At 45.5% G+C, this 12,287-nt stretch overlaps 2 protein-coding genes across 12 annotated transcripts in view; one reads left to right on the forward strand and one right to left on the reverse strand.

The window, feature by feature from the left end:
• vash1 (vasohibin 1) overlaps positions 1 to 1,284 on the reverse strand; it is a 33,087-nt gene extending 31,803 nt beyond the window's left edge. For 7 of the 9 annotated variants that reach the window (XR_010964269.1, XR_010964267.1, XR_010964265.1 and 4 more), the window contains exon 1: positions 78 to 1,166. Coding sequence is in view for 1 of the 9 variants with exons in the window: in XM_067992123.1 (XP_067848224.1) it covers positions 78 to 350 (273 nt within the window). In the remaining 8 variants the exon portion in view is untranslated. The other 2 variants (XM_067992125.1, XM_067992126.1) reach the window with 2 other exon arrangements.
• A 546-nt stretch (positions 1,285 to 1,830) lies between these two features.
• ttll5 (tubulin tyrosine ligase-like family, member 5) overlaps positions 1,831 to 12,287 on the forward strand; it is a 431,390-nt gene continuing 420,933 nt past the window's right edge. For all 3 annotated transcript variants that reach the window (XM_067992117.1, XM_067992118.1, XM_067992119.1), the window contains exon 1: positions 1,831 to 1,949. The gene's annotated coding sequence lies outside the window, so the exon portion shown is untranslated. The remainder of the gene's footprint in view (positions 1,950 to 12,287) is intronic.

Consider the following 12,287-nt stretch of genomic DNA (forward strand, 5'->3'; position numbering starts at 1 on the left):
AAAACCCACTGGCAGGTTTAAGCTGTTGCAGGGTATAGTATCAGGGCAGAATTTCAAAGTTGGGATGAGGAAGTCACCTTGGGGAGATACGGCATTCCCCGAATTCTTTGCACCATCTTCTCTCCTTCAGGGTGGATCTTAGTAACATGCTTCCACATCCTGTCCCAGGTGGCCTCATCGACAGGCAGTCCCCCTCGGTTCACGTAGAAAGGAACCCCTTCATCCCGGAATTCCTCATCACCATCCTCATCCTGGTCCTCTTCTCTCAGGAGATGCTTCTCTACGCTGACGGGACCCACGCTGGCTGACCTTCGCCTAACAAAGGAACCATCTCCTTTCCCCCCTGGCATTGCTAATTATTATTATTTTTTTTTAAAACAACAAAAATCCCCTCCTTCCCTCACTTACTTTGAATGCAATGCAACTCCTCAGATGATAAGCTTGCAGCACAGATCAACATGGCTCAGTGCAATAATACTAAACTGTACAAAATAAATTAACTAAAAAAAAAATTGCCAAATGCAGTTTCTTAAAAAAAACACACATTGATATGGATATATTCCTTATAAAATATTTTAAAACAATGAAAAGGTTAATAGATTAGGACTGATTTTAAAAAAAAAACTGCATAGTCAATAAATTAATTAGAAAACTGCAGCGTGTGGGGCATGCGGACCAGTGGTGTGCCCCTTGCAGTGCCCCTCCATGCCTGCCTGCCTGTGCCAGCCCTCACCCTCCGCTCTCCTCGCGCATTCAACCCACTCGGCGCCATCGCCCCGCCCATCCCGACCGTTCCCCACTCTTCCCATTGGCTGGAGTACCAGGCGGGAGGGGGAGGGGAGGGGAGACGACGCATGCGCACACCCCCCTCCATTCAAAAAAAACCCGTTGAAGGCCGTTGGCCGCATTACGTCACCGTTGGCCGCATGCCGCCGCCTACCCCCCGCCGCCCGTTCCTGGTAAATCCCCACCCGGCGCTTCAGATACACAGAGAGATTGCGAGCGCTCCCCGGCCTGGTTATTTTTTTAACGGTTCATTTTTCAATCGGTTCAGTTCTCGATCCGCTCACACTCGCTGATCATAGGGCCGCGCAGGCGCACTGCGCTCGGCACTGCGCCCGATCGCAGATTCTGAATTTCAGGCGCTCGTTCAAATAATATTTTTTATTAATCACACCTCAATCAGTGGTTCGTTTACACCGTCGCCTGGACTTAACTGTTCTCGTCATATGTCGAGTTAGCTTAATATATGTTTTTTCTTTCACAAAAGTCCTTGCTCTCTGAATGTCGATGAACTGCGCATGCGTAACCCGCCCGATGTATTGTGGGAAATAGAGTTCATTGGTATTGGTATTTTTTTTGGGGGGGAGGAAAAAACTGCATTAATCGTTTCAGTAATTATTTGTTTCAACGTATTAACATAATGACAATAATGATTTTTGATATGCTTGATAAATATTTCGAACGACACCGACGAAAGGCGTTTGACGCACGCGCAGTACATATTGTTAAGGCGCGGGATGGCGCAGGCGCACTGCACCCATCCAATGAGCGGGCCCGGATTTTGCGCAGGCGCACTGCGGCCATCTTGTGCGCTGGCCCGGGCTTCACGCAGGCGCACTGCGGCCTTCCAGTGCGCTGGCCCGGGCTTCACGCAGGCGCACTGCGGCCTTCCATTGCGCTGGACCTGGATTCGCGCAGGCGCACTGCGGCCAGGCGGGTTTTGTTGTGGTCGTGCTTTTCGAGCAGGCGCAGAGTGGCGCGCTTGAGTTCTTGACGCAGGCGCGGTAGGGTCGGCGAGCGAGCGGGCGGGCTGGTTGGTAAGGGAACGGCGCTGAGGCTGTTGCAGTTACCAAGGGAGACGGGGCGAAGCTGTGGAGGGAAAGAGAGTGTCCCGGTGGGAATATCAGCCTGACACCGGCGGGAAGGAAGGAAGGGAACCAGCACAGGTAAGGGGGGGAAAGATGACCCACCGACCCCCGAACCGCAGTCGGTGAGGGGCCGCTCCTCACTTTTCACTGAAGCTGTGACAGGTGAAAGTTAGTCCCAGTCTGGGAGCTCGTTGATTTAGGCCCAAGCCGCGCTCTCTGCTTCGGTCAGTGCAGCAGCAAACTGAGAGGCTCGCTGTCTCTCGCTCTCAGTCCCGGCTCCATTTGACTTTAATTTTGCCTGATTTATCCCAGCTTTGGCATCAGAAGACACCAGGGGTCTTGCCCTTCAAATGGAAACAGGTCTGTCACTGGTTTATTTGGCACTATTGAATCCTCCTTAAAGAAAGGTGTGTTTAATTACAGAGTTTGAAATATGTGTATATATATATCTATATGTGCGTGTGTATATATCTATCTCTATATGTGCGTGTATATATATCTATCTCTATATGTGCGTGTGTATATATCTATCTCTATATGTGCGTGTATATATATCTATCTCTATATGTGCGTGTATATATATCTATCTCTATATGTGCGTGTATATATATCTATCTCTATATGTGCGTGTATATATATCTATCTCTATATGTGCGTGTATATATATCTATCTCTATATGTGCGTGTATATATATCTATCTCTATATGTGCGTGTATATATATCTATCTCTATATGTGCGTGTATATATATCTATCTCTATATGTGCGTGTATATATATCTATCTCTATATGTGCGTGTATATATATCTATCTCTATATGTGCGTGTATATATATCTATCTCTATATGTGCGTGTATATATATCTATCTCTATATGTGCGTGTATATATATCTATCTCTATATGTGCGTGTATATATATCTATCTCTATATGTGCGTGTATATATATCTATCTCTATATGTGCGTGTATATATATCTATCTCTATATGTGCGTGTATATATATCTATCTCGATATGTGCGTGGATATATATCTATCTCGATATGTGCGTGGATATATATCTATCTCGATATGTGCGTGGAAATATATCTATCTCGATATGTGCGTGGAAATATATCTATCTCGATATGTGCGTGGAAATATATCTATCTCGATATGTGCGTGTATATATATCTATCTCGATATGTGCGTGTATATATATCTATCTCTATATGTGCGTGTATATATATGTCTGGCCTATATGTGACTCCAGACCCACAGCAATGTGGTTGATTCTTAATTGCCCTCTGAAATGGCCTAGCAAGCCACTCAGTTGTACAATCTCGCTACGAAAAGTCGTCATAAGAATAAAACCGGACGGACCACCCGGCATCTGACCACAAGGCACCGGACACAACAACGGCAAAACACCAAGCCCAGTCGACCCTGCAAGGTCCTCCTCACTAACATCTGGGGACTTGCGCCAAAATTGGGAGAGCTGTCCCACAGACTAGTCAAGCAACAGCCTGACATAGCCATACTCACAGAATCATACCTTTCAGCCAATGTCCCAGGCTCTTCCATCACCATCCCTGGGTATGTCCTGTCCCACCGGCAGGACAGACCCACCAGAGGTGGCGGTACAGTGATATACAGTCAGGAGGGAGTGGCCCTGGGAGTCCTCAACATTGACTCTGGACCCCATGAAATCTCATGGCATCAGGTCAAACATGGGCACGGAAACCTCCTGCTGATTACCACCTACCGTCCTCCCTCAGCTGATGAATCAGTCCTCCTCCATGTTGAGCACCACTTGGAGGAAGCACTGAGGGTAGCAAGGGCACAAAATGTACTCTGGGTGGGGGACTTCAATGTCCATCACCAAGATTTGCTCGGTAGCACCACTACTGACCGAGCTGGCCGGGTCCTGAAGGACATAGCTGCCAGACTGGGCCTGCGGCAGGTGGTGAGCGAACCAACACGAGGGAAAAACTTACTTGACCTCGTTCTCACCAATCTACCTGTCGCAAATGCATCTGTCCATGACAGTATTGGTAGGAGTGACCACCGCACAGTCCTCGTGGAGATGAAGTCCCGTCTTCGCACTGAGGACACCATCCAACGTGTTGTGTGGCACTACCACCGTGCTAAATGGGATAGATTCAGAACAGATCTAGCAGCTCAAAACTGGGCATCCATGAGGTGCTGTGGGCCATCAGCAGCAGCAGAATTGTATTCCAGCACAATCTGTAACCTCATGGCCCGGCATATTCCTCACTCTACCATTACCAACAAGCCAGGGGATCAACCCTGGTTCAATGAGGAGTGTAGAAGAGCATGCCAGGAGCAGCACCAGGCGTACCTAAAAATGAGGTGCCAACCTGGTGAAGCTACAACTCAGGACTACATGCATGCTAAACAGCGGAAGCAACATGCTATAGACAGAGCTAAGCGATTCCACAACCAACGGATCAGATCAAAGCTCTGCAGTCCTGCCACATCCAGTCGTGGATGGTGGTGGACAATTAAACAACTAACAGGAGGAGGAGGCTCTGCAAACATCCCCATCCTCAATGATGGCGGAGTCCAGCACGAGTGCAAAAGACAAGGCTGAAGCGTTTGCAACCATCTTCAGCCAGAAGTGCCGAGTGGATGATCCATCTCGGCCTCCTCCTGATATCCCCACCATCACAGAAGCCAGTCTTCGGCCAATTCGATTCACTCCACGTGATATCAAGAAACGGCTGAGTGCACTGGATACAGCAAAGGCTATGGGCCCCGACAACATCCCGGTTGTAGTGCTGAAGACTTGTGCTCCAGAACGAGCTGTGCCTCTAGCCAAGCTGTTCCAGTACAGCTACAACACTGGCATCTACCCGACAATGTGGAAAATTGCCCAGGTATGTCCTGTCCACAAAAAGCAGGACAAATCCAATCCGGCCAATTACCGCCCCATCAGTCTCCTCTCAATCATCAGCAAAGTGATGGAAGGTGTCATCGACAGTGCTATCAAGCGGCCCTTACTCACCAATAACCTGCTCACCGATGCTCAGTTTGGGTTCCTTCAGGACCACTCGGCTCCAGACCTCATTACAGCATTGGTCCAAACATGGACAAAAGAGCTCAATTCCAGAGGTGAGGTGAGAGTGACTGCCCTTGACATCAAGGCAGCATTTGACCGAGTGTGGCACCAAGGAGCCCTAGTAAAATTGAAGTCAATGGGAATCAGAGGGAAAGCTCCCCAGTGGCTGGAGTCATACCTAGCACAAAGGAAGATGGTAGTGGTTGTTGGAGGCCAATCATCTCAGCCCCAGGACATTGCTGCAGGAGTTCCTCAGGGCAGTGTCCTAGGCCCAACCATCTTCAGCTGCTTCATCAATGACCTTCCCTCCATCATAAGGTCAGAAATGGGGATGTTCGCTGATGATTGCAGAGTGTTCAGTTCCATTCGCATCCCCTCAAATAATGAAGCAGTCCGAGCCCGCATGCAGCAAGACCTGGACAACATCCAGGCTTGGGCTCATAAGTGGCAAGTAACATTCGCGCCAGACAAGTGCCAGGCAATGACCATCTCCAACAAGAGAGAGTCTAATCACCTCCCCCTGACATTCAACGGCATTACCATCACCGAATCCCCCACCATCAACATCCTGGGGGTCACCATTGACCAGAAACTTAACTGGACCAGCCATATAAATACTGTGGCTACGAGAGCAGGTCAGAGGCTGGGTATTCTGCGGTGAGTGACTCACCTCCTGACTCCCCAAAGCCTTTCCACCATCTACAAGGCACAAGTCAGGAGTGTGATGGAATACTCTCCACTTGCTTGGATGAGTTCAGCTCCAACAACATTCAAGAAGCTCGACACTATCCAAGATAAAGCAGCCCGCTTGATTGGCACCCCATCCACCACCCTAAACATTCACTCCCTTCACCACCGGCGCACTGTGGCTGCAGTGTGTACCATCCACAGGATGCACTGCAGCAACTCGCCAAGGCTTCTTCGACAGCACCTCCCCAACCCGCGACCTCTACCACCTAGAAGGACAAGAGCAGCAGGCACATGGGAACAACACCACCTGCACGTTCCCCTCCAAGTCACACACCATCCCGACTTGGAAATATATCACCGTTCCTTCATTGTCGCTGGGTCAAAATCCTGGAACTCCCTTTCTAATAGCACTGTGGGAGAACCGTCACCACACGGACTGCAGCGGTTCAAGAAGGCGGCTCACCACCACCTTCTCGAGGGCAATTAGGGATGGGCAATAAATGCTGGCCTCGCCAGCGACGCCCACATCCCGTGAACGAATAAAAAAAAATATCTATATGAGTGTGTAGGTTAAATTCAAGAAGGCTCCCGGACCCATTTGATTTCTTCCTACCAGAAAGGGATTTTACAGAGTTATGTAAGATACTAAAAGGAACAGGAAATGTTAATCTTGAGTCACTGACTGCAGGGCAAGGGGTTGTAGATACAAAGGGGTAAACTCCAAAATCATTTATAGGAGACAGTTGGATGCTGTTTGGGGAATTGTAGATGATTACAGAAGGATGATCTAGAATGATATCCCTCATCTTTGTGAAAAGCAATGTTACCATCTTTATCTTACTGCTTTAAAAAATGTCCACTGGAATTGCAGATAGTTTAATGTCTTATCTGAAGGATGGCACCTCAATATGCAGTATTCCTTCAATACTGTATTGGAGTGTAGATTATGTGCTCAAATCCTGGGAAAGGCTTGAAACTACAATATTCTAAACAGAAAGTGAGAGTTCTATAAACTGAGCCAAGCTGACACATATGAAGCCTGGCTGGTTTGTTTTTTTGAGTGGGTGTGTTTTCAGTTTTCACACTGAAAGTACAGTACCCAAAACCTCAGGTTTTTGTGAAAATTTTGGAGTTACAACTCAAAAGAGAAATAGTCTGGTTGAAGGCCCACTCACAGGGGTCTTTGTTCATTTTTAGTATAAAGGCTCTTTTACTTTCCAGGAGTGCAACTGACTACAGATAAATCATTAACACAAACCTGGCTGCAAACAGAAAATAAATATTTTTGGATATAATGTATTTAGGAGGGATAAGAAAGGAGATGGAGTGACAATATTGGAATATAAGAAAATAGATGCTGTAGAAAGAGTTGATGTGGACAAGCAATATGGTTGGTCAAAGATTACAATGAGCTTGTTACACTAGGAGGGGTGTAATACTGACCTCCAAATTGTGAGAAGGAAATGGAAGAGGAAATGTCTAGTCAGATTAGAGAGGTGAGTAGGAATATCACCATTATTGTTCAGGGAGATTTTAATGATCAACTTATCAATTGAGATAGAGGGAATAAATGGAGAAAAGGGCATGGAATGCTTAAATATATACAGGCATACAAGGGAAGAGGCATTGCTAGATCTGGTTAGGAGTAATGAAATAGATTGTTGGTGAGCATCTTGGGAGTAGTGACCACAATATGATCAGGTGTGGGGAAAAAGAAGTCAGTACAAAAACTCGAACACCAGATTGGAGTAGGGCAGATTCTAGAAGGGTGAGGTGGAAGGAAAAGTCAGTATACAGGACTGTAGAGCAACAGTGGGATTTTTTTTAGAAAAGCGATTGCAAAAGTACAAAATAAGTAAATTCCATTAAAAAGAAGGAAACTATTAGTAGCTTTAGGATGCCATGGATAAATAGAGGTTAGCCATCAAGTTAAAATTCTGGGCCTATGAGGACTATATGAATAGTAATAAAAAAACCAAAGGAGGGTGAGAAATTAAGAGGGATAAAGAAAACTTAAGAGGAAGCATGGAGAAAAAAATTAACAAAAGTATCAAAAGGAATATAAAAGTATTTCGCAAGTATATCAGTAAAAAGAGATTGGTTAAAAGCGAGTTGGGTCCCCTGAGAAGAGAGGATGGCCAATATATAAATGATCAAAAAATGGCAGAAGTATTTAAAAGGTAGTTTTCTTCGGTCTTTACCAAAGGAAATGATATTGGAGCGGAGGTGAATCCTGACGTGGTTGAGATGGAGGTGAGCGATATTATAATGGATAGTGGGAAAATTTTAACTGGGCTAAAGGAAGACAAAGCACCAGGATCTGACAGGATATATCCAGGGAGACAAGGGATGAAATTATAGAAGTTATATTTCAGGGCTCTAATGAGTGTGGATATAATCGGAAGACTGGAGAGTGGGCAAAGTACTAGTTATTTTTTAAAATGGAGACAGACCGAATCTGGGTAATTACAAGCCAGTTAGTTTAACATCTGTGATGGGAAACATTTTAGAGTCTCTAATTAGGGATGGCACAGTGAGTTGTGCAGTTGGGAGCAGGAAGTTACAAAGGGACATAGACAGATTGTGAATGGGCAAAATTGGCAGATGGAGTTCAATATAGGAAAATGTGGGGTCATCCACTTTAGATACAGGAAAGACAAATTGGAGTATTTTCTTAATGGTTAGAAACTAGGAGCTGTGGAGGAGCAAAGGGACTTGGGTGTCCATGTACACAAATCGCTAAAAGCTAGTGCACAGGTACAAAAGGGCTAATGGGATGTTAGCTTTTTTCTCAAAGGGGTTAGAATACAAAAGGGGAGGAAATTGTGCTTCAGTTGTACAGAGCCTTAGTCGGATCCTATCTGGAGTACCTGCGTTCAGTTCTGGGCGCCGCACCTCAGGAAGGATATATTGGCCTTGGAACATAAGAACATAGGAAATAGAAGCAGGGATAGACCATACGGCCCCTCGAGCCTGCTCCACCATTCGGTCAGATCAAGGCTGATCTTCCATCCCTACTCCACTTTTCCGTCCGACCTCCATATCCCTTGATTCCTCTAGAGTCTAAAAATTTATCCATCTCAGCCTTGAATATATTCAGTGACTCAGCACCCACAGCCCTCTGGGGTAGAGAATTCCAAAGATTCACAACCCTCTGCGTGAAGAAATTCCTCCTTATCTCAGTCTTGAATGGTCGACCCCTTATCCTGCGATTATGCCTCAGAACCACAGAACCATAGAAAAGATACGGCACAGAAGGGGGCCATTTGGCCCATCGTGTCCGCGCCGACTCGAAGAACAACCAGGTGCCCATTCTAATCCCACCTTCCAGCACCCAGTCCGTAGCCCTGCAGCTTTCAGCACTTTAGGTGCAGGTCCAGGTACTTTTTAAAGGAGTTGAGGGTCCCTGCTTCTACCACCAGTTCAGGCAGCGAATTCCATACACCCACCACCCTCTGGGTAAAAAGGTTTTTCCTCATGTCCCCTCTAATCCTTACGCCAATCAGCTTAAATCTATGTCCTCTAGTTCTTGAACTCTCCGCTAGGGGAAACAGGTACTTCCTGTCTACTCTATCTAGGCCCCTCTTAATTTTATACACCTCAATCAAGTCTCCCCTCAGCCTCCTCTGCTCCAAGGAAAACAACCCCAGCCTATCTAATCTCTCCTCATAGCTGCAATTTTCAAGCCCTGGCAACATTCTTATAAATCTCCTCTGCACTCTCTCCAGAGCAATTACGTCCTTCCTGTAATGTGGTGACCAGAACTGCGCACAATACTCCAGCTGTGGCCTTACCAGCGTTTTATACAGTTCCATCATTACATCCCTGCTTTTGTATTCTATACCTCGGCTAATAACGGAGAGCATTCTAGACTTCAATGGGATGAGACAGAGACTGTCCACAGTAAACTGGGCAAATCTGTTAATGGGTAAAACGACTGATGATCAGTGGGAAATGATTAAAGAAACATTTAACGTGATTTAGAATCGGTTTATACCCTTGAGGGGCAAGAACTCTACTTGCCAAAAAAAACAGCCATGGACAACCAAAGAGGTAAGGGACAGTATAAGACATAAGGAAAGGGCATACAAAAAGGCAAAAAATGGCACAGATCCTGGCGAATGGGAAAGATACAAAGATCAACAAAGGGTCACAAAACAGATAGTAAGAGCTACAAATAGAGAATATGAAAAGAAACTCGCAAGGGATATCAAAACCAATACGAAGAACTTTTATAGTTATATTAGGAAAAAGAGGGTGGTCAGGAGCAGTGTTGGCCCCTTAAAAACTGAAAGTGGGGAAATGGCGGACATGTTGAATAATTACTTTGCGTCAGTATTTACAGTCGAAAAAGAGGATAGCATGCCGGAAATCCCAAGAAAACTAATATTGAATCGGGGACAGGGACTCGATTAAAATTAAGATAAGTAAAGCAACAGTAATGAAGCAAATAATAGCACTAAAGAGTGACAAATCCCCAGGACCAGATGGTTTCCGTCCCAGGGTTTTAAAGGAAGTAGGTGAGCACATTGCAGATGCCCTAACTATAATCTTTCAAAGTTCTCTAGATTCAGGAACTGTCCCTCCAGATTGGAAAATTGCACATGTCACTCCGCTTTTTAAGAAAGGAGAGAGAGGGAAACCGGGGAATTATAGACCAGTTAGCCTAACATCCGTTGTGGGGAAAATGCTGGAATCTATAATTAAGGATCGGGTGACTGAACACCTCGAGAATTTTCAGTTAATCAGAGAGAGCCAGCATGGATTTGTGAAAGGTAGGTCATGCCTGACAAACCTGATTGAATTTTTTGAAGAGGTGACGAAAGTAGTGGACAGGGGAATGTCAATGGATGTTGTTTATATGGACTTCCAGAAGGCATTTGATAAGGTCCCACATAAGAGACTGTTAGCTATGATAGAAGCCCATGGAATCGAGGGAAAAGTATGGACTTGGTTAGGAAGTTGGTTGAGCGAAAGGCGACAGAGAGTAGGGATAATGGGTAGGTACTCACATTGGCAGGATGTGTCTAATGGAGTCCCGCAGGGATCTGTCTTGGGGCCTCAATTATTCACTATTTATCAGCGACTTAGATGAAGGCATAGAAAGTCTCATATCTAAGTTTGCCAATGACACAAAGATTGGTGACATTGTAAGCAGTGTAGATGAGAACGTAAAATTACAAAGCGATATTGATAGATTAGGTGAATGGGCAAAACTGTGGCAAATGGAATTCAATGCAGACAAATGTGAGGTCATCCACTTTGGATCAAAAAAGGATAGAACAGGGTACTTTCTAAATGGTAAAAAGTTAAAAACAGTGGATGTCCAAAGGGACTTAGGGGTTCAGGTACATAGATCATTGAAGTGTCATGAACAGGTGCAGAAAATAATCAAGAAGGCTAAGGGAATGCTGGCCTTTATATCTAGAGGACTGGAGTACAAGGGGGCAGAAATTATGCTGCAGCTATACAAAACCCTGGTTAGACCGCACCTGGAGTACTGTGAGCAGTTCTGGGCACCGCACCTTCGGAAGGACATATTGGCCTTGGAGGGAGTGCAGCGTAGGTTTACTAGAATGATACCCGGACTTCAAGGGTTAAGTTACGAGGAGAGATTACACAAATTGGGGTTGTATTCTCTGGAGTTTCGAAGGTTATGGGGTGATCTGATCAAAGTTTATAAGACAGTTACATGGGTAAGATGGGTATAGAGGGATATGGGCCAAGTGCAGGCAATTGGGACTAGCTTAGTGGTATAAACTGGGCGACATGGACATGTTGGGCCGAAGTGCCTGTTTCCATGTTGTAAACTTCTATGATTCTATGATTCTACATTAAGGGGAACAGATAGGGTGGATAGAGAGAAACTATTTCCGCTGGTTGGGGTTTCTCGGAGTAGGGGGCACAGTCTAAAAATTAGAGCCAGACCTTTCAGGAGTGAGATTAGAAAACATTTCTACACACAAAGGGTGGTAGAAATTTGGAACTCTATTCCGCAAACGGCAATTGATACGAGCTCAATTGCTAAATTAAAATCTGAGATAGATAGCTTTTTGGCAACCAAAGGTATTAAGGGATATGGGCCAAAGGCAGGTATATGGAGTTAGATCACAGATCAGCCATGATCTTATCAAATGGTGGAGCAGGAACGAGTGGCTGAATGGCCGACTCCTGTTCCTATGTTCCTATATTCCTCTTCACAACCTTATCTACCTGTACTGCCACCTTCAGGGACCTGTGCACATGCACTCCAAGGTTTCTCACTTCCTCTACCCCTCTCAATATATTCCCGTTTACTGCGTATTCCCTTTTACTGTTTGCCCTCCCTAAGTGAATTACCTCACATTTCTCGGGTTGAACTCCATTTGCCACTTTTCTGCCCACTCCACCAACCCATTGATATCTTCTTGGAGTCTATAGCTCTCCTCTTCACTATCAGCTACATAGCCAATTTTTGTTTCGTCTGCAAATTTGCCAGTCATGCCCCCTACATTCAAGTCCAAATCATGAATATATACCACAAACAGCAAGGGACCCAACACTCAGCCCTGTGGCACACCACTGGAAACGGATTTCCATTCGCAAAGACATCCATCGACTTTTACCCTTTGTTTCCCGTTACTGAGCCAATTTTGGATCCAATTTGCCACATTTCCCTGTATCCCAT

Source organism: Heptranchias perlo, chromosome 10 (assembly GCF_035084215.1).
Source record: "Heptranchias perlo isolate sHepPer1 chromosome 10, sHepPer1.hap1, whole genome shotgun sequence".
NCBI lineage: Eukaryota > Metazoa > Chordata > Chondrichthyes > Hexanchiformes > Hexanchidae > Heptranchias > Heptranchias perlo.